General features: G+C 40.4%; 1 protein-coding gene across 1 annotated transcript in view; it reads right to left on the reverse strand.

Moving 5' to 3' along the window:
- Positions 1 to 21,240, reverse strand: part of TTYH2 (tweety family member 2) — a 94,133-nt gene that overhangs the window by 48,878 nt on the left and 24,015 nt on the right. Inside the window, exon 4 of the mRNA XM_044005469.1 lies at positions 3,123 to 3,343. Within this exon, the coding sequence (XP_043861404.1) occupies positions 3,123 to 3,343 (221 nt within the window). The remainder of the gene's footprint in view (positions 1 to 3,122; positions 3,344 to 21,240) is intronic.

Below are 21,240 nucleotides of genomic sequence, written 5' to 3' on the forward strand. Positions count from 1 at the left end.
TGGCATGTAGTAGATGCTTAACAAATGTTTGTTTAATGAGTATAATGAATATTGAGAAGCACAGAAAGACTTATAAATGAATGTGAAGTGGGGTAGCTAGGTGGTGCAATGGATAGAGTACTGACCCTGGAGTCAGGAGGACCTGAGTTCAAAATCCAGCCTCAGACACTTGACACTTACTAGCTGTGTGACCCTGGGAAATTCACTTAACCCCAACTACCTCACTGCCCCCCCCAATAAATTAATTAATAAATGCAAAGTGTAATAAGCATAGCCAGGAAAGCAACATACTACAATGTGAATGGAAAAAACAACCAAAAACACCCCCCGAAAACCCGAACGAACAAAGCTAAAGAAGAAATAAGAGATGCACAGACATATCTCCCCACTTCTGTTTGAAGATGAAAGTTCATACGTGTGGAACAAGGCCTCTAAGATCTGATTTTCCTCATATGTTGATTGGCTTTGCTGAATTTTGTTTCTTCTCCCCCTGCCTTTGTAAACTCTCTAGGAAGGGGAAGGGTTACAGATACAGAATATCAATACAGATCTATTTCAAATTGCTTGCTGTTTGATTGAACTCACTCTTAGTGCAGTGGTTTCTTTCTGCTTGGGATGCATTAGGCGTGTTAATGGGAAAGCTATAGGGGCCGGAGTGAAGAAAGTGGCTGGGGAGTAGCCAATCCAGAAATTCGGGGTTAACCCTGAAACATTATTGGTAAATGCCTTCAGACCATTAGTCTGGCGAGCTTTCAAGCACTGGAAGGAGAGAGGAGAGTGTATCTGTAAAGATCTTACCAGTTAGGTCCTTGTTTATTTAGTCTAGTTACATGTGCTCTTAATGTGTGTCATGCCTTTCAGCTACACTGAGAGCTTCCCAAGGGAAGAAATAATTTCCTTCAGTTCAATTCAATACAACTCGACGAGCCTTTACTAAGTGCTAGGCACTACCTACGAAGACGAAATGAACAAAAAATACACCCTGCTCTCAAGAAGCTTACATTTTATTGGATCTCCAGGTTGTGATGTGTTCTGAGCTGTAAAAGCCCAACATTAGCCACACTCTGCTCAGCATCAGAGACAGAACGCACATTTTCCTGGGAGCCAAGGCTCTTCCAGGGTCAGGCTTATGAGATGTTTTAAGGACCAAAGGCTTTTCTGAATCAGCCTGTAGGAAGGTGAATGAGATCAAGATGGAGAGAGGGGGAGAGGAAAGGAAAGGAAAGGAAGGAAGCTCGGAGCTCTATAAAGCAGGATTATGGCAGAATAGGGCCTATGGGAGTCTCTGGGATTGGGTACGTGGTTGGTTGTCACAGGGAAATTGATGTCTGCCACCTCCTCCAGTCACTTTCTGCCTGCCAACAACTCCTCCCCAAGGGTATATTGTAGCCCTGCCGCCACTGCCCTCCACAACCCTATGTCCTGCATATAAATACTTAATCCTATTTGTGTATTCATTCAACATCTTCATCCTGTCCACTGTTACCAGATTAACCTTTCTAGAACAGCACTGATTATTCACTAGGCAACGAGGTGCCATTGAAGATTTTTGAGCCTGGGACCAAATTGTGTGGCCTGGCATGCAAGACCCTCCCTATTTGGCTCTGGCTCTACTCTCTTCAGGATTATCTCACAGTATTCCATAATCCTTTTACTCTAGCCGCAGGGAGATTCCATACACTCCACCTCCCCTTTACCTGCTGAACTTCTACTCAGTATTCATGGTCCAGTTCAAATTTCAAATCTACATAGCCTTGCCTGAAACACCTGGTTGGGTATATAAATTGGTAGGGGAAGTGACTGGAGTCAAGGAAACTCATCAGGAGGTTACTGAAATAGTTCAGGTGAGGGGTGATGAGTGCCTGAAATAGGGTGGTAGTTGTGTGAGTGGAGAGAAAGGAGGGAACAGTGGGGTGCTAGAGACACCTTAAACGTGGCAGTGTTAAATTTTCAGCGTGAGCAGGCTTTATTGATTGTTTTGTTGACTGCCTAGACTAAGAAATGATGGGGAAAATGTTAATAATGCAGATGAAACTTTAAAATCGGATCTGATGTACTTTTTTGTTTGTTTGTTTTTGTGGGGCAATGGGGGTTAAGTGACTTGCCCAGAGTCACACAGCTCATGTCAAGTGTTTGAGGCCGCATTTGAACTCAGGTCCTCCTGAATCCAGGGCTGGTGCTTTATCCACTGCACCACCTAGCTGCCCTTGATGTACTTTTTTTTTTTTTTTTTTAGTGAGGCAATTGGGGTTAAGTGACTTGCCCAGGGTCACACAGCTAGTAAGTGTTAAGTGTCTGAGGCCGGATTTGAACTCAGGCCCTCCTGACTCCAGGGCTGGTGTTCTATCCACTGCGCCACCTAGCTGCCCCCCTGATGTACCTTTAAAATGAAAAGTATAGGGCCTGGAGTTAGGAGTACCTGAGTTCAAATCCAGCCTCAGACACTTAACACTTACTAGCTAGCTTTGTGACCCTGGGCAAGTCACTTAACCCCAATTGCCTCACTAAAAAAAAAAAAAAAAAGTATATCTGGTAGGGGTGGGGGAAGGAGGGGAAAATCAAGTTGTTAAACTTTTACCAGCATACCCCTGCCCCTAGGTCTAAGTTACTCTTCTTTCCCTAATAGCACTTCAAACCACCATTATACATCACCATATCTGGTATGAATTTATGCAAATAGGGTAAATGCTTATTAAATTAATTTCATTCTATTTGTCCCTACATTTTCCCCATAGGTGTCTTTGACTTTTGTAAATACTTTGAGGGCAGGAAGCTTGTTTACCCCCCCCTAAGAAGTACCCAAGTGGCCACTGACAATTATCTGCTTATTCATTCTCCTCCCCAACCCCCCACACCAAGTCTGTCTGTCTCCCTCACCCCTCTGAAGGCAATCAGGGTTAAATGACTTGTCCAGGTTCACACAGCTAGTTAGTGTCTGAGGTCACATTTGAACTCAGGTGCTTCTGACTCCAAGGCAGGTGCTCTATCCACTGCACCACGTATCTGTCCTTGATCACTTGCTTATCCACTTTTCTGGATGTCTCCCTGAAATTGAGGCTACAGACTGAGAGGAGACCAGTGTTCTGCCTAGAGTTGCCTGGCCACCACCTCCTCTCTCTCACCTGTAATATTCCACATAGGTGGTCTTGTTGGCCACTTCCGTCAGCTCTATGCTAACATCCCTCCAAACAGGTAGGCCGGAGAGCTGCAGGATGATGTTGCCTGACATCTGCTGCACGAACTTCAACGTCTGGATATAGTCACCCCGGGTGGCAAAGATCTCACTGAGCCGAGCCAAGTGCTGTTCCAGGCTCACCTTCATTTTCAGCGTGGTGCCTGACACCTGGGGGTGGGACAGGAAGAAGAGAGGGGTGTGAGAGAGCCTGTCATCTTGGCTGGAAGGAAACAGCTGGCCGATGCTGGAGATATGCAAGACAGGCAAACGCTTGGGACTCACCATGTAGGAGGAACATTTTCCTACCCTGCTTTGGTTGAAGTTAAAGGTTCTTAATTTGGGGCCCATGGACCTCCAAGAGGGGCTGTACATAGATTTCTGAGGTATTATGTGAACTTAAAACATTTTAATAATTATATTTCAATAGAACTGATTTCCTTTGTAATCCTTTGCATTTTGACTTATGTACTTAAAACATTCTACTGAAAAGGGGTCCCCCAGACTTCCAAAGGGGTTCATGACAAAAAGAGCTTAAGAACCTCTCAACTAAGTATATGGAGGACCACCTCTGCCTCTAACATGAGAACGAGGTGTCTCATGAAAGGAATATATAGGGATATGATGAAACAATTATAAAATTATTGCAATTTATATATCTATGTACTGAGAAAGGCTATTTTTTTGCAAGGAGGTCATTTCTTTTCATTCAAATAAAAGTATTTCATTCTTTTTTTCATTATTGCTCCCTGTTTTTATTGCCTTTGCTGCTATTCTATAAGAGCACAATTAAAGGCCTCATTGAAGTGATGTAAACAGTCTTCAAACCCATGTGGGATTATTAAAAAAAAAAAAAAGTAAATGCACACATTTTCAGTACCAGAAAATTCTATTATCCATAGCCATAGGTATTCATTTTGCATCCAGTCAAGTTGTGTGTTACAGTAAAGACTCAAAATCTCCTCTGGTGGTTTCTAACACATGAAGGGCACAGATTCCACACTCATTTGGGTACAGTAATTAAACCATGCCTCAGAAATATAAATGCCTGGTCCCAGCCCTGGCAGTGTGAGTCTGGGAGGAAGAAGGTGCTCCAGATGCTACTTCTGGGTCAGGTCACTTCACAGCTGCTCACCCTCTTGCATATGAGTCTATAAGAACCCTTAACCTGCCCCTACTTCAATGGGAGACTGGCAGGAGGCAGACTAATCAAGGTCCCCTACTATGTTCCACTTCCAAAAGAGGTGGGGGGTATAAGTAGGTGGAGAAAGAAGCTTCCCAATCTGGTCTAAAGCAGATTGTTTGTTATTCCCAGATCTGGCTTCTCATAAGAGAAGTGAGATCTTTGATCAAGGGGGACAAAGGAAAATAATTTAAAACCAGATTCCCCCCTCAACCCTCCAAGTTTTATTTCTGTTTTCCTTTGCTAGGAGTAGGGTGGGGGTGGACTCCAGTTCTCAAATTGCTTTTATAATAACTAATCTAATGTTTAAGATTAGGTTAGTTCATGCTCAACCCCATCCATATTCTAACATCTTTACAATATGGTCCCTATAAAAAGGAATCAATCAGACCATTAAAACTACTACAGACGGAAGGTGAGCAGAACTGAAACGCAAGATGCATTTCTGTCTCCCAAGAACACCACCATATTTACACAAGCCTTTTAGCTCTCAGGCTTCTTCTCCATCACTTCTAATTTGAAGGTTGGCGGCTATGTTCCTGTCCCCTTGACTGGCGGCAACATACATTCAGGCAAAGGCGGAAATTGTAAGCGATGACAGTGCCACTGCTGTCCTTGATTACAAAATGAGTGGCACGTTAAGGACACGGTGTTAAGCAAGGCACTTTTCAATGCAGGGAGATACAAGGTTCTTCAGTCTAAGAAAGCAGTCTGGAATTCTGCCCAACACCTCTCTGCAGCAGGATGGTGGCCAGGCTTTTACCCAGCAGAGCAGCTGGCCCCTCTTTCTTTTTTGCCAGCTCTAGACATCTTCACCTTCTAATGGATGTCAAAGGGGTTTTGAAATGAAGAAATGAATGCATAACTGAATAAAGACTGTCTCAATCCAGACAGCTCTGTAACTTTCAGAAATTGATAAAGGTAATAAAAATGAATCTTTAGAAGAAGCAGAAACTACTGCTGGTGACATAATAAAACTTAGAAAATGAGGCTGATTATTAATGATAGTTTAGATTTATACAGGGTGTCCCCAAAGTCTTAGTGCTGTTCTAAACTGAAAAACCTTTCTCAAGCTTTCAGTACCTTAAATCTGCACTAAGACTTTTGGAACCTCTTGTATAGGATTTTGTTTGTTTGTTTGTTTTTGTAGGGCAATGAGGGTTAAGTGACTTGCCCAGGGTCACACAGTTAGTAAGTGTCAAGTGTCTGAGGTCACATTTGAACTCAGGTCCTCCTGAATCCAGGGCTGGTGCTTTATCCACTTCACCACCTAGCTGCCCCCCTTGTATGGGATTTTTAAGATTTTCAAAGTGCTTTCTGTAAATTTGATCCTCATATACCCTCTGAGGTATTGTTAAATATTTCCATTTTACAGATGAGACTAATGATTTGCCCATGATCATGTCTAGTAAATATCAGGGAAAGACTATGAGATTAGATGAGTGTAGCATCTGAATTATTATTATTATTATTATTTAATATTGGGCCACACAATCAAATCCATCATGAATTTAATGATATTTAACTTCAGTTACAATTACTAACTGACCCAAGTCCACTATAATTGGAGGCAGCAGTAGCAAGGAGCGTATGGTTAGATCCTGCTGGCTTCAGTGGATCACAACCCATCTGCAATTCAGCCTTTAGAAATCTTGACTGTGAGATTCAGAGAGGTTACACAGCTTCTTCGTAGTCACACAACTAGTGGAGTCCCATCTGTGGTGAAATTTCACAGAATCACAGAATTTGGGAGCTGGAAGGAAACAGCAGCCAGGCCAAATTGAATGCATGGAAAGATTCTCCACTTTAACATATGCAACAAGTAGTTATCTAGCCTCTTCCTGAAGCCTCCAAGGAAGAGAAACCTACAAGACAGCTAGGTGGCACAGCAGATACAGCATGGGCACTGGAATCAGGAGGACCTGAGTTCAAATCTGGCCTCAGATACTTACTAGCTGTGTGACCCTGGGCAAGTCACTTAACCCATATTGCCTCCAAAAAACCCCAAAGCAAAACAAAAAAAAAAAAAAAAGGAGAAACCTACCACCTCCTGCCCATTCCACTTCAGGACAATTCTAATTTTTCTTGATAACTAATTTAAAGCAATTTCCACCCAGTACTTTTAGTTTCTGCCCACTGAGGCCAAAAAGAATAAATTTGAGGGGCAGCTAGGTGGCGCGGTGGATTGAGCACCGGCCTTGGATTCAGGAGGACCTGAGTTCAAATCCGGCCTCAGACACTTAACACTTACTAGCTGTGTGACCCTGGGCAAGTCACTTAACCCCAATTGCCTCACCAAAAAAAAAAAAAAAAAAAAAAAAGAATAAATCTGAGCTCTTCACTACTTGCTAGGCCTTCAAATATTTGAAAATAGCCTTCATTTCCCTCCTGAATCTTCTCCAAGATAAACAGCTCCAGCTCCTTCAAATAATCCTCATATGACAATATACTTAAGACCCTTCTCCATTCTGGTTGCCTTCCTCTGGATACTCTTCAGTTTACTAATAAAGCCAGGCACCTTCATTCTACCAGTGGTTCTCAAACTTTTTGATCTAAGGACCCCTTCACACTTTTTCCTTTTTTTGAATTCATGTTTTAAAAAACACACCAAAAAAACCCAAATTTATTATTTATTTTTATCATTCTTTTAAAATTTTGAGTTCTAAATTCTCTCTCCCTCCCACCCCCAACCCACTGAGAAGGCAAGCATATCATGTCAGTTATATATGTGAAATTACACAAAATATATTTCCACATTAGCCATTATGACAAAAAAAAAATAATGGGAGAACATTATACTTCAATTTGCACTCAGTTTATCAACTCTCTCTAGAGGTAGACAGCATTTTTCATCATGAGTCCTTTGGAACTGTCTTAGATCATTGTATTGATCAAAGTAGCCAAGTGTTTACGAGTTTATCATCATTATAACATTGCTGTTACTGTAAACGATGATCTCCTGGTTCTCACTTCACTTTATATCACATAGGTCTTGCCATATTTTTTTTCTGAAACCACTTCCCTTGTCATTTCTTCTAGCACAATTGTATTCCATCACAATCATATGCCACAACTTGTTCAGTCAGTTCCCAACTGATGAGCATCCCCTCAATTTCCAATTCTTTGCCACCAGTAAAAGAGAAGCTGTAAATATTTTTGTACATATAGTTTCCCCTGTCTTTTCCTTTGATCTCTTTGGGATACTTAGTAGTGGTATTGCTGAATCAAAGATTTTATGCAGTTTTATAGACCTTAGGGCATGGTTCCAAATTACTTCCTAGAATATTGGGATCAGTTCATGACTCCACCAAGTTTAATAGTGTACCCATTTTCTTTCAACCCCGTCGGCATTTGTCATTTCTGATAGGTGTGAGGTGGTAGCTCAAATTTGTTTTAATTTGCCTTTATCTAATCAATAATGATTTAGAGCATTTTTTTCATATGACTAAAGATAGCTTTGATTTCTTCTTCTTAAAACTGCCCATTCATATTCTTTGACCATTTCTCAATAGCAGAATGCTTTTATTTTTTTTTGTTAAAATTGCACTAATTGTTATTGTTGAAATTAAAAATATAATAATGCTAATAGAATGCAATTTTTGTGTGATAACAGAGAAGAGTCCCCAAAAAGAAACAGGAAAATATGGCAGTTTTGTTACTATCACATTAAGTTGAAAACCCTTAAAAAACACATAACAGAATTGTACATAACAGAAATCCACAATTTCATATATTATTCCATGTCTGTTCTTTACATATTTATCTCACATGGTCTGCACTTACTTTCTCACCTTCCACTTGCCCTAGCAGACTGGGTCTCCAGAGCTTGTCTATCTCTTATTCCCACACATTCTAATGGCTTATTTTTTTAAAAATAATTTAACTCAGTTCCCTGTTTTTTGAGGAATTTAGGAAAACTTGCTATAACATTTTTTGACATTGCTTCATTGTGAATGGTACCTTTTAGTGAAGTGTAGTTTCTTGGATTGTCTCTTTTCATTAGGTCTCTTTGCTTTTGCTTTGTCTGAGATCATGATTGCTACCCCTGCCTTTTATTTTACTTAATCCCCCCTTCCTTTTATCACTCCTCCCCACCCCATAAAGCCTATCCCTTTCCACATTTAGTTCCTTAATGGGGAAGATAGATTTATATACCCAACTGAGTATGTATCTATATTCTTCCCTCTTTAAACCAATTCCAATGAGTGAGGTTGAAGCATTGTCCATTTCCCCCTTTACTATAAAAGCTCATTTTTTTCACCTCTTTTATGTGAGAAAATTTTCCTCATTCTACCCCTCCCTTTCCCCTACTCCTAGTGCATCCCTCTTTCTCTCCCCACCTTTTAAAATTTATTTAGCAAGTTCATCCCAACATAATCTAATCACATTCATACCTTCTATGTATATGCCTTTGAACTGCCCTAATGATAAAATTCTTAAGGAATTTCACACATCTTCCCACATAAGTATATAAACAGTTTAACTTTATTGAGTCCCTTAGGATTACTCTTTCATGTTTACCTTTTTATGTTTATCTTGAGTCTTATGTTTGAATGTCAAATTTTCTACTCAGCTCTGACCTTTTCATCAGGAATGCTTGAAAGTCCTCTATTTCATTGAATATGCATTTTTCCCCCTGAAGGACTATACTTAGTTTTGCTGGGTGATTCTTGGTTATAATCCTAGCTCCTTTGTCCTCCAGAATATCACATTCTAAGTCCTCCACTCCTTTTACATGGAAGCAGCTAAATCTTTTGTTATCTTGACTGTGCCTCCATGATATCTGAATTGTTTCTTTCTGGCTGTTTGCAATTTTTCTCCATGATCTGGAATTTGGTTATACTATTCCCGTGAGTTTTCATCTTGGGATCTCTTTAATGAGGTGATTGAGGTACTCTTTAATTTCTATTTTACCTTTAGATATCAGGGCAATTTTCCTTGATAATTTCTTAAAATATGTCTAGGATTTATTTTTTAAAAAATAATTGCTTTCAGGGAGTCTAGTAATTCTTGAATTCTCCTTCTGCTATGTTTTTTCCAGGTTGTTTTTCCAATGAAATATTTCATTTTCTTTTCTTTTTTCATCCTCTTGACTTTGTTTTTAATTGTTTCTTAATGTCTCATAGAGCCATTAGTTTCCACTTGCCCAATTCTGATTTTTAAGGAATTATTTTCTTCAGTGAGCTTTTGTACCTCTTATTCCATTTGGCAAATTCTGCTCTTTAATAAATTATTTTCTTTAGTGAATTTTTGTACATAATTGATTTTTTAAAAGCAGTTATTTTCTTCATTGAATTTTGGTTTTTGGGGTTTTTTTTTACAGGGCAATGGGGTTTAAGTGACTTGCCCAGGGTCACATAGCTAGTAAGTGTCTGAGGCTGGGTTTGAACTCAAGTTCTCCTGAATCCAAGGCTAGTGCCTTATCCATTGCGCCACCTAGCTGCCCCCTTCATTGAATTTTTATACCTCCCTTTTCACTTAGCTTATTCAGCTTTTTAAGAAGCTCTTTTCTTCAGTGAATTTTTGTGTCTTTTACCATTAGACCAATTCTGGCTTTTAAAATGTTATTTTCTTCAGTATTTTACTGTGCTTTTGCCAAGCTGTTAATTATTTTTTCAAAAATTTTTTGCATCATTCATTTAATTTTTCCTCTACCACTCTTATTTCTTTCTTTAACTCTTCCAGGAATTCTTTTGGGCTTGAGTCCAATCAGCATTTTTCTTTGAAGTTTTGTCTACTGCTCTTTTCACAATGTTGTCTTTCTGTGAGTTTTTCTTGGTCTTCCCTGCCACCACAATACCTTTTTATGGTCAAATTATTTTTGCTTCCTCATTATTTGCCTATTTCTTGATTTTGAATTTTTATGTTAAAGTTGGTCTCTGCTCACTTTGTGCCAGGGAGGTTCTGTCACAAGCTTCAGAGTTTTGTTTGTTTGTTTGTTTTTTGCTGCTATTTTCAGAGCAAGTTCTGGGTTTCTGCAAGTATTTTGTGCTTCCAAGGTGGTTTGATGCAGGGAAAGGTGTGTTTACTGCTCTCTTGGTCTGTGTTATGGTCTTTACCTAGGAAGAGCCCCTGATCCCCTGCAGCCAAAAGTGCTATTGTTCCCCTTGACAGAACAGTGACCAAGCCCCCTCCTCCCTTATGAACAACCATGAATGCTCCTCTCTACCCTGGAATCATGACCCAGAACTGCATACAGGCCAATCAGCACCAGCTGTACCCAGGGCCAAGAGAGTCCCCTGCAATTTCTTTCGGACCAGTTGTCTGATTTCCCTTACCATCTTTGGGCTGCAGCTGCTGTTGCAGGCACCTTCACTGGTGCTCCTGGGCTGGCCCCTACACCATTGTCACAGACCTCTCTTGCTGACCTCCTAAGTTGTCTTCAGCTGGGAAAATGGCTTACTCTGACCTTTTGTTGGTTCTGCTGATCCAAAATTTGGTTTGAGGAGTTCTTTTATGGTTGTCTGGAGGGGAAAGACTTGAGAAAGTTCAGTTGGGTTGCTGCCAGTTCCCCATCTCCTCTTAATACCCTTAAAATTTATTGAGAACCACACGGAGCTTTTGTTTCTATTGGTCCTATCTACTGATATTTATTGCATTAGAAATTAAAACTTGGGAAGCTAGGTGGTGCAGTGGATAGAGCACCAGCCCTGGATTCAGGAGGACCTGAGTTCAAATCCAAACTCAGACAGCTGACACTTAACTAGCTGTGTGACCTTGGGAAAGTCACTTAACCCCAATCGCCTCACCAAAAAAAAAAAAAAAAGAGCAATAAATGCCATGAATAGAGTGCTAAAAAACAGAGAAATTAAAACTCATAAAGTTAAAAAAATATATTTATCTTAATTCATTAAAAAAGAACAAAATGCTTATTGCATGTTAACATGGATAATATTTTAATGAAAAATATTATTTCTAAAACAAAAAAATAAATGGGGAGAATGGCATTGTTTTACATATGTTTTCAAACCAATTTAATATCTAGATTAACAAAAGACAGCTGGATTCCTATCTCCGTTTCTGCAATCAATGTGTTGCAACATTGCTTAGGTTTAAACATATGAAGAAAATGTGGCCTCCCACAGGTAAGTAGTTAGAAAAGAGAAGATTATTTTAATAGGCAAATAATGACTTAGTATTATTATAAAATAGTTTCAAACTCATGGTTCCACTTGAAGGGTCTCTGGAACCTCCAGGGGGTCTGCAGACTCAATTTTGGGAACCATTACATTATATTATGCTGCCTCTTATATGTGTTAAGATACTTGGGCAAATTTTTTTCTGATAAAAATATTAAGCAGGTCAGACAGCAGAGTCAGGCAGGCCTCATTTGGCCCATAAAGGCCCAGTTTGGAAGCCCAGGGACTAAACAAGGTCCCTGTACCAAAAACTATATCTAATGAAATTTGGGGAATTAAAAAACAACATTCCCTCAGCTTCTGTTTGGAAAATAAATAATTTCGTTATCTGTTTGATAATGTGTAGGATACTGAGAAGAAAACCTAACAACTTTGCTTGTTTTATTGGAATACTGAATATTTTTCTCAGGTTTCTTTCTCCCTCTCACCAACTGGGAAGAGTAAGATCTAAAGTCTTTGCCCAGGCCTTGAATATTCTATTCACCTGCCTTCTCTCATCCATTGATGCTTGGTTTGGCCCTCGTTTACTAATGACTAACAAACTCCCAGTCCTTCTTATTCTCCCAAATACTGGGTTTTGTTTTGTTTTGTTTGTTTGTTTGGTTAGTTTTGTTTTGCAGGGCAATGAGGTTTAAGTGACTTGCCCATGGTCACACAGCTAGTAAGTGTCAAGTGTCTGAGGTCAGATTTGAACTCAGGTCCTCCTGAATCCAGGGCCAGTGCTTTATCCACCGTACCACCTAGCTGCCCGCCCCCAACACTGTTACAGCCAAAGAGCTCAACCCTGCTTTCCCAAACTTTGCTGATCATTCTCTTTTCCTATGAGTCTACTCCCACAGATGCTCCCTATATACCCACCCCTAATACTATTCTATTCCCCGACACCCCATTCTATAATTAAACTTTCATCTTAGATTTCTTCCCCTCATCCTCTTTTCATTTTCTGGTCCTCTTTGAGACTTGGATGATGCTGTGTCCTTGGCCATCCTTTATATTACAAGTTGTGCCCTTTCCAAATTGATCATCCAATCTAGAGTTGGGTGGCTTTTCCCTACTGCTTCCTAGGATAATCTCTAGCCTTTCTCAATAAATTCAGTGCTTAGCTCACAGTCTCTCTCTGTCCTCACTGTGGGGAATTTCAACATATGTGTTCAGGCTCCCTCAAATGCCCTAACCTCCCAGGTTTCTTATCTACTCAATTCCTATTACCTTCACTTAGCCAAAGGTACAGTAACTCCCTCATCTTGCCACTGTCCTTAAGTGTTTCACTTCTGTGATTAAGAACTCTGAAATCCCTTTATCATTTTATCTTTTTCTAAAATTATTTTCATCCTCACCACAACCTCCAATCTCTCCACATCTCAGGATTTTTCTAGGACATCTCTCCTTCCTACAAACACTCCCAAGTCTTTTTTTTTTCATATAACTCTCTTCCATACACTCCAAAATCCAGTCATGATGGCCTATTTTGGTGCTGTTCAGTTGTTTTTCAGTCATGGCTGACTCTTTGTGACACCATTTGGGGTTTTCTTGGCAAAGATACTGGAGTGGTTTGCCATTTCCTCCTCCAGCTCATTTGACAAATGAGGAAACTAAACCAAATAAGGGTTAAGTGACTTGTCCAGGGTCACACAGCTAGTAAGTGTCTGAGGTTGGATTTGAACTCAGGAAGATGAGTCTTCCTGACTCCAGGCCTGGCACTTTATCTACTGCACCACCTAACTGGTCTACTTGTTCTTCCTCAAGCATGATGCTCCACCTTGGTATCTGTGACTCTAGCCTAGCTGTTTTTCATTCATGGAATGTATTCTCTTCTCAGCTTGGAATTCATACTTTCCTTCAAAACTCACCTTAAGTACCCTGGGCAGCTAGGTGGCTCAGTGGATAGAGCACTGGTCCTAAAGTTGGGAGGATTTCAAATCTCACCTTGGACATTTACTACCTGTGTGACCCTGGGCAAGTCACTTAACCCCAATTGCCTTAAAAAGATCTGGGGTCATCTCTAGTCGTCCTGATATATTTATCTTGCTACTGGGATCTAGTTGGCTCTAGAGGAGAGAGTGAGGCTGGTGACCTTGCACGGGTGTCTGGTATATAGTAGGTGTTTAATAAACGCTTACTGATTGAGGAAACTAAGAGATACTAGGTATATAGATTTACCCCATACCAAACCCAGGTCTTTTGACATCTTTGCTCAGTTCTGTTGTATGCCACTCCTCATAGTTTAATAGCTCATAAATGCATTTATAAAAAATAAAGAGAAACTTTCTCCAGTGAATGCCATTTACCAATCTGCAATTATAAATAAGCCATGATTTTCCATTTAATAAGCCTAACAGCAACTAATGAAAAAAAGAACCTTGAGAAATGGTGTGATGGAAGTCATCAGAGAAATGAGCTACCAGAAAAGATGGTGGTTGGCACTGTGGCATCAGTGAGGAAAGGACAGGCCTAACACTCTACACTCTATCTATACCGAAGGTGTTAAACACACAGCCAATCAGAACCAGGTTTAAATGTAACTGGGAAATGTTTAGCCAAATAAATACAAAAAATCAATGCAACATAGATAATGCTAATTTATGGTTTTTCAAGTCAATAAGCTCTTTTGTACAAACTGGTAAGAACACCAACATTAAGATATCATGTTTGAGGGAGCAGCTATGTTGTGCAGTGGATAAAGCACTGGACCTGGATTCAGGAGGACCTGAGTTCAAATCCGGCCACTGACACTAGACACTTACTAGCTGTGTGACCCTGGGCAAGTCACTTAACCCTCACTGCCCCCCCCCAATGGATATTATGTTTGTGATGGAAAATGTTCTCCAGAAAAAAGAACTGTGGGTTCTGAATGAAGATTGAACCATATTGTTTCTATTTTTGTTTTGTTTTGTTTTTTGAGGTTTTTCCCTTTTGTTCAGATTCTTCTTTCACAACAGGTCTAATGCAGAAATATGTTTGATATGATTGCACATATATAACCTATATCAGATTACTTTCTGTCTCAAGGAGGGGGAAGGGAAAGGAGAAAAAATTGGAACTAAAAATCTTATGAAAACTAATATTGAAAACTATCTTTACATGTAACTGGAAAATAGTAAAATACTTTTAAGATTAAAAAAATGATATGTTTGACAAAAACCATGAGAATGGTTTATGTTGCAATAATGTAAATTAAAACAATTTTGAAAGGCACATCAGAACTCTGATCAATTCAGTAACTACTTAATACTTCAGAGGGCTTACAGTGAAATATCCCTCCTTTCTCCCTGCACAGAGGTGGGGAACTATAGGTTCAGAATGAAGTATAGGATGTCAGACACAGCCATTGTATTGATGCATTTATTAAGCACTTACTATGTGCTTTGAAGCACTGGGCTAAATATTGGGGCTACAAGAAAAAACAAAAACAGACTTTTTTTTTTAATTTAAATTTTTTTTGTGGGGCAATGTGGGTTAAGTGACTTGCCCAGGGTCACACAGCTAGTAAGTGTCAAGTGTCTGAGGCCGGATTTGAACTCAGGTCCTCTTGAATCCAAGGCCAGTGCTTTATCCACTTCGCCATCTAACAAAAACAGTCTGTTTTTAAGAAGCTCACACTCTAATTGAGAGAGACTTCACAAACAAATATGTGCAAATAAACACACACACATATAAGATAAATTGCAGATAATCACCAAAGGAAGGTACTAGCATTTAGGAAGACTGAGAATAGTTTCTTACAGAAAGTGGAATTTTAGCTAAAATGCAAAAGAAACCAAGCCAGCCTCTTTCATTTTACAGAAGAGGAAATTGAGGCTCAGAAAGAAGTTACTTGCCCACATTCACAAATTAGAGAGGTAGCAGGATGTATGTAGCGGTTAGAATGTTAAACTTGGGAGTCAGGCTGAGTTCGACTCCTACTTCAGACACTTACTAGTTGTGTGACCCTGGACAAGTCACTTAACGCTTCTAAGCCACAGTTTCCTTAATGGGAATAATGATAGTACTCATCTCAGAGGCTCAAATGAGACAATACAAGTCAAAGCACTTTGAAAATCTTAAGTACTATATGCATATGTTATCTATTTTCATTTTAAATTTGTTTTTATTGTTATTTTTTTATTATTTTGTTCACATGTATATTGCAGGTTATAAAGAACTTCCTCCTGACAAAAAGCTGGTGAAGTAGGTACTGAGGTGAACTGATTTGCCCAAAGTCATAAAGCTTGATAGGTAGCTAGGTAGCTTAGTGGATAGAGCACTGGGCTTGGAATTAGAAAAATTCATCTTCCTGAGTTCCAATCTGCCCCCAGACACTTGAAAGTTCTGTTACCCTGGGCAAGTCACTTAACCCAGTTTGCCTCAGTTTCCTCATTTGTAAAATGAGCTGGAGAAGAAAGTGGCAAACCACTCCAGTATCTTTGACAAGAAAACCCCGAATGGGGTCATGAGGAGTTGGACACAACTGAACACACACACACACACACACACACACACACACACACACACACACACACACACACACACACACTGCTAGACAGAGGCAGGAACAGAACTTAAATCTAGGCTTCCAGGCTAGTAATTAACATTATAGAACACTGCTTTTCCATAGAGGGCAGGAAGAAAGAACCCATCTACTTTTGCTGCTCCAAAACTGGCTTGGTGCTCACCTGCACTTCTTCACCTGCCCCCACATGCCCATTCCTAACCACAGTTAGAGAAATGCACAGAATCGGTGAATTCCTCTTGCTCCTACACAGGGGAGGGAGAGGTACTGGAGACAGAGCACGGGTACTTTAACACCATTGGCTCCACCCGTCACTAAGCATGCTAAAATACTCCAGGCCTGCCAAGGAGCTGAGTCCCTGTGAGGTCAGTAAGCAATGGAAGCTAAAGGTCGCTGTACTGAGGGATAGGATTATGGGTACAAAGATTGGTTCAAGGATCCACTTTGTTGTCTATGTAGCATCTCGCCTTAGACACAGGATTGCTTTTTGTTGTTGTTGTTGTTGTTGTTTTTGTTGGGCAATGAGGGTTAAGTGACTTGCCCAGGGTCACACAGCTAGTAAGTGTCAAGCGTCTGAGGCTGGATTTGAACTCAGGTCCTCCCAAATCCAGGGCTGATGCTTTATCCACTGCGCCACCTAGCTGCCCCCAGGATTGCTTTTAATAAGAAAACTGCACTGGTGGTATTGATGGAGCAGAGAGCCAAGGACTCAGTCTTGCTTGATCATTCCCATATATAGGAATTCATTCCTTTTTTTTTTTTTTTGGTGGGACAATGAGGGTTAAGTGACTTGCCCAAGGTCATACAGCTAGTAAATGTCAAGTGTCTGAGGCCGGATTTGAACTCAGGTCCTCCTGAATCCAGGGCCAGTACTTTATCCACTGTGCCACTTAGCTGCCCCCAGTAATTCATTCTTTATCTTGGGCCTTCCTCCCTACATCCTCCCGCTCAACAAATTATCAATAATATTAGTCAAATTCTTAAAGTTTGCAAAGTTTTCATGTGTTATTTCTTACTGGTGAGAAAGGACAGAGGGAACCCAGGAGAGAGAAAAGTATAAATGAGAGGAAAAATAGGATGGAAGGAAATACAGAGTTTGTCATTATAACTGTGAATGTGAATGGAGGCAGCTAGGTGGCACAGTGGATAGAGCACCGGCCCTGGAGTCAGGAGGACCTGAGGTCAAATCTGGCCTCAGACACATAACACTTACTAGCTGTGTGACCCTGGGCAAGTCACTTAACCCCAATTGCCTCAAAAGAAAAAAAAAAAAGACCATGAATGGCATGAACTCTCCCATAAAATAGAATCAGATGGCAGAGTGGACTAAAAAACAGAATCCTACAAATTGATATTTACAAGAAACACATTTGAAACAGAGAGATACACACAGAGTAAAGGTAAAAGGCTAGAGCAGAATATAGTATACTTCATCTGAAGTAAAAAACAACAACAACAAAACAGGGGTAGCAATACTTATCTCAGACAAAGCAAAAGTAAAAATAGACCTAATTAAAAGAGATAAGGAAGGAAACTACAACTTGCTAAAAGCTACCATAGCCAGTAAAGTAACATCAATACTAAACACATATGTACCAAGTGGTACTGCATCTAAATTCTTAGAGAAGTTAAGTGAGTTACAGGAAGAAATAGACAGCAAAACTATATTAGTGGGGGACCTCAACCTCCCCCTCTCAGAACTAGATAAATCTAACTACAAAATAAATAAGAGGGAAGTTAAGGAGGTGAATAGAATTTTAGAAAAATTAAATATGATAGACCTCTGGAGAAAACTGAATGGGGATAGAAAGAAACATTGTGTGATAATCAACTACGATAGACTTAGCTCTTCTCAGCTATACAATGACCAAAGACAATTCCAAAAGACTCATGATGGAAAATATTCTCCATATCCACATAAAGAACTATGCAGTCTGAATGCAAATTGAAGCATACTATTTTTACTTTTTTTCCTTTCTCCTGTTTTCCCCCTTTTTTATGACTCTTCTTTCACAACATGACTAATGTGGAAATACGTTTAACATGACTGTACATGTATAAACTATATTAGACTGCTTGCTGTCTTAGGAAGAGGAAAGGGGAAGGGAGAAAATTTTCAACTCAAAATTTAATAAAAATGAATGTTGAAAACTATCTTTACATGTAATTGGAAAAAATATTAAGTGGGAAAAAATAATAGCATCTACATCCCAGAGTTGTTGTGAGAATCAACTAAGATAATATTTGTAAAGTGCTTAGTTGTTCTTTGTCCTTTGTTCTTGAAGAGGACCATGACTTTGGGAGGTGATGTGATGACTTGCAGTGAATTGCATTTAAGTGATGGAGGGAAGTGCAAAGTCATCAACCTCACTCTCTTCTCCCCAGTCATCTGGGTTCAATGGCAAGATATAGATCAGGACAACTAGAGATGGCCCCAGATGTTTGAGGCAATCGGGGTTAAGTGACTTGCCCAGAGTCACACAGATAGTAAGTGTCAAGTGTCTATGGTCAGATTTGAACTCAGGTTCTCCTGACTCTAGGGCCTATGCTCTATCTACTGCACCACCTAGCTGCCCCCACTGTGCTTAGCACAGTGCCTAGAACATAGTAGATACTTAATAAATTATTTTTCCTTCCTTGCAGGGAATGAATGGGCAAATGGATGGATTAAGTGTGTACAAAATACTCTTCCTCTTATTCAACAACTGGGGTAGGATCACATGTTCTAGACCCTGAGTTGGGACCACCCCCACAGTCCCATTCCCAATCTTAGCCCCTTCTCTACCTGATCTTACCATATTACTTAAGTGTTCAATAAACTCATTCTTGGGCCAAATCTCCAGAAGTTGATGTCACAGGTGGCTCAGTCTTGGGCTTGTTACCACCATATCCTGGGGACCCCAAAGCATGCCCCAGTATGGGGCAAGGCTTTCCCCTCCATTTCTACAAACTTCCACAAACAAGGTACATTCTGGGGTTTTCCCTTCCTGCCCCAAACTACGACTAGACTCTCCTTTAGTTGTTCCTCAAAGCCTCCAGTCCCTGGTTTGTTTTTTAAGGGATGAGGGGTGTAGGTAGCTAGGTGGTGCTGGAGTCAGGAAAACTGGAGTTCAAATTTGGCCTCAGACACTTACTAGTTGTATGACCCTGGGCAAGTCCCTTAATCCCAATTGCCAAGGAGAGAGAAAGGGGGGGAGGGGAGGGGGAATGAGAATAAATGAATAAGGGATGAAAGCAATGACACAGTAGCAGCTTATAGACAGAAGGCTCTTTTCAGTGGTAATGCACTGGAATAGAAGGAGATAGAACAGTTATAGGGCAAACACATAATCCTACTCTTTGAGGATTTAGTGGATTGTAGGAACCGGAGGAGAGATATCCCTATCCCAAGACCCTGGAGCTATACCAGGGCTTCAGGACAACCAGCAAAAGGTCCTTTGAAGTGTAGTTTTCTTTTATGACCTTATCTCCAGAGAGACCCCCCTGCCTCAACCCAGTGTTTACATATCTGGATCTTATCCATAAATCCCAAAGGGCCAAAAGGTTTACTTCCTGAGCCAGGGTAAAGGATGGAGACAAAGAGGATATTTCATCTTTTCCTATACAGGCAATGAGGGAGGTCCCTCTCCTCCCCCACTCCACAATGCAGAAGGAGACAGAATACATTCTCTGCATGCTAGTCATATGTCTAGGCATGCAAACTCCTAGCTTTGGGGCTTCCCAGTGGGGCTAGGGCTTCCTCTTTCTGAGCCTCCGTTCCTTCACAAATGTTAAATAGTAATATGGGTCAGTTCATAAAAGTCCTTCCACATCTCTCTGGACCTGACTTTTCCCCTAATTTCTTACAGAGCAGTAATATTCCATTACATTCAAATGTCCATCATAATTTGTTCAGCTGTTCCCCAATTGATGGGCATCCCCTTTTCTTGTCACCACAAAAATAGCTGTTATAAATATATTTGCACATATAGGACCTTTTCCTTTTTCTTTGATTTCTTTGATTTCTTCAAAGCACAGGCAGGGGTGTGCGGGAGCTAGCCTGTATCTGCTCACAAGGGCCAATTGTTAGATTTCCAGTGTGAGCATTTACATTTCTGAAATCAGCAAACACTGCAAACCAGGCTTTGGTTTGCTGTTTTGTTGTTGTTGTGTTGTGTTTTTTTTTAACTTTAGAAAGTGATGGAGAAAACATTAATAAGTCAGATTAAATTGAAAAATACACAGGAGGAACATTTTTTCAGGAGATCAGGTTGTTAAACATTTACCAGAATGCGTCCTGGAATACAAACCTACCAATGGTATCGTTGGGGACGCATGGTTCAGTAACTGTTGTGTATAATTCCAAATTGCTTTCTAGAATGGTTAGGCCAACCATTCTCAGCTCCAACAATCAGAGTTGGAGGAAGGGAGACTAGGCCTAGGCTCTTCAAGGTTCTGGACAGCATTCAAAATGGCAATAGAATTCCCATGGTATTCCACCAGTGCCAGGCACCTGGAATGGGAGGAAGTAGAGGTAGAGCTGTCCAGGAAGTTCATGCTCACTACAAATCTTGTGATACAGCTGTCATGATTGCTTCTGGGGGCAGCCATGATATAGTGGGAAGATCACATAATTTGGAGTCAGGAGACCTGGGTTTAAATCCTGGCATGTTCCACTTACTGGCTATGTGACCTCGGGACACTCACACTTCATTTCTCAGCCTTGGATTTCCCATATGTAAAATGGACAAAAATGCTTGCCATCTACCTCAGAACTGTTGTGAGAGGACAAATTAAAAAAAAAAGTGTAAAGAATGTTGTAAGTCCTAAAGTGCTATAGAAATGTAAAGTATTGTTACCACTATGAACTTTGTTCACACCCTGCTCAACTCCCCCCCATCCTGGCTCCTGCCACTACTGCTAATTGTGTCCTTTCTCAAATTTCTCCAATCGTTTTTTTTTTTTTGTTTTTTTGTTTTGGTGAGGCAATTGGGGTTAAGTGACTTGCCCAGGGTCACACAGCCGGTAAATGTTGTGTCTGAGGCTGGATCTGAACTTAGGTCCTCCTGACTCCAGGGCCAGTGCTCCATCCACTGTGCTACCTAGCTGCCCCAAATTTCTCCAATCTTGAATCACCACCACACCTACCTTCACCCCTTCATTTAAGTGATCTATACCCAATCCTTTCTAGACAATGGAAGACTAACCCTAAATCTCCAGGGCTTGGCAGTAGGAAGTTGGAGTGGATAGGGAATCAACACATGAGAATTCTCCTTCC

The sequence above is a fragment of the Dromiciops gliroides genome, chromosome 4 (genome assembly GCF_019393635.1).
Source record: "Dromiciops gliroides isolate mDroGli1 chromosome 4, mDroGli1.pri, whole genome shotgun sequence".
Taxonomy (NCBI): Eukaryota; Metazoa; Chordata; class Mammalia; order Microbiotheria; family Microbiotheriidae; genus Dromiciops; species Dromiciops gliroides.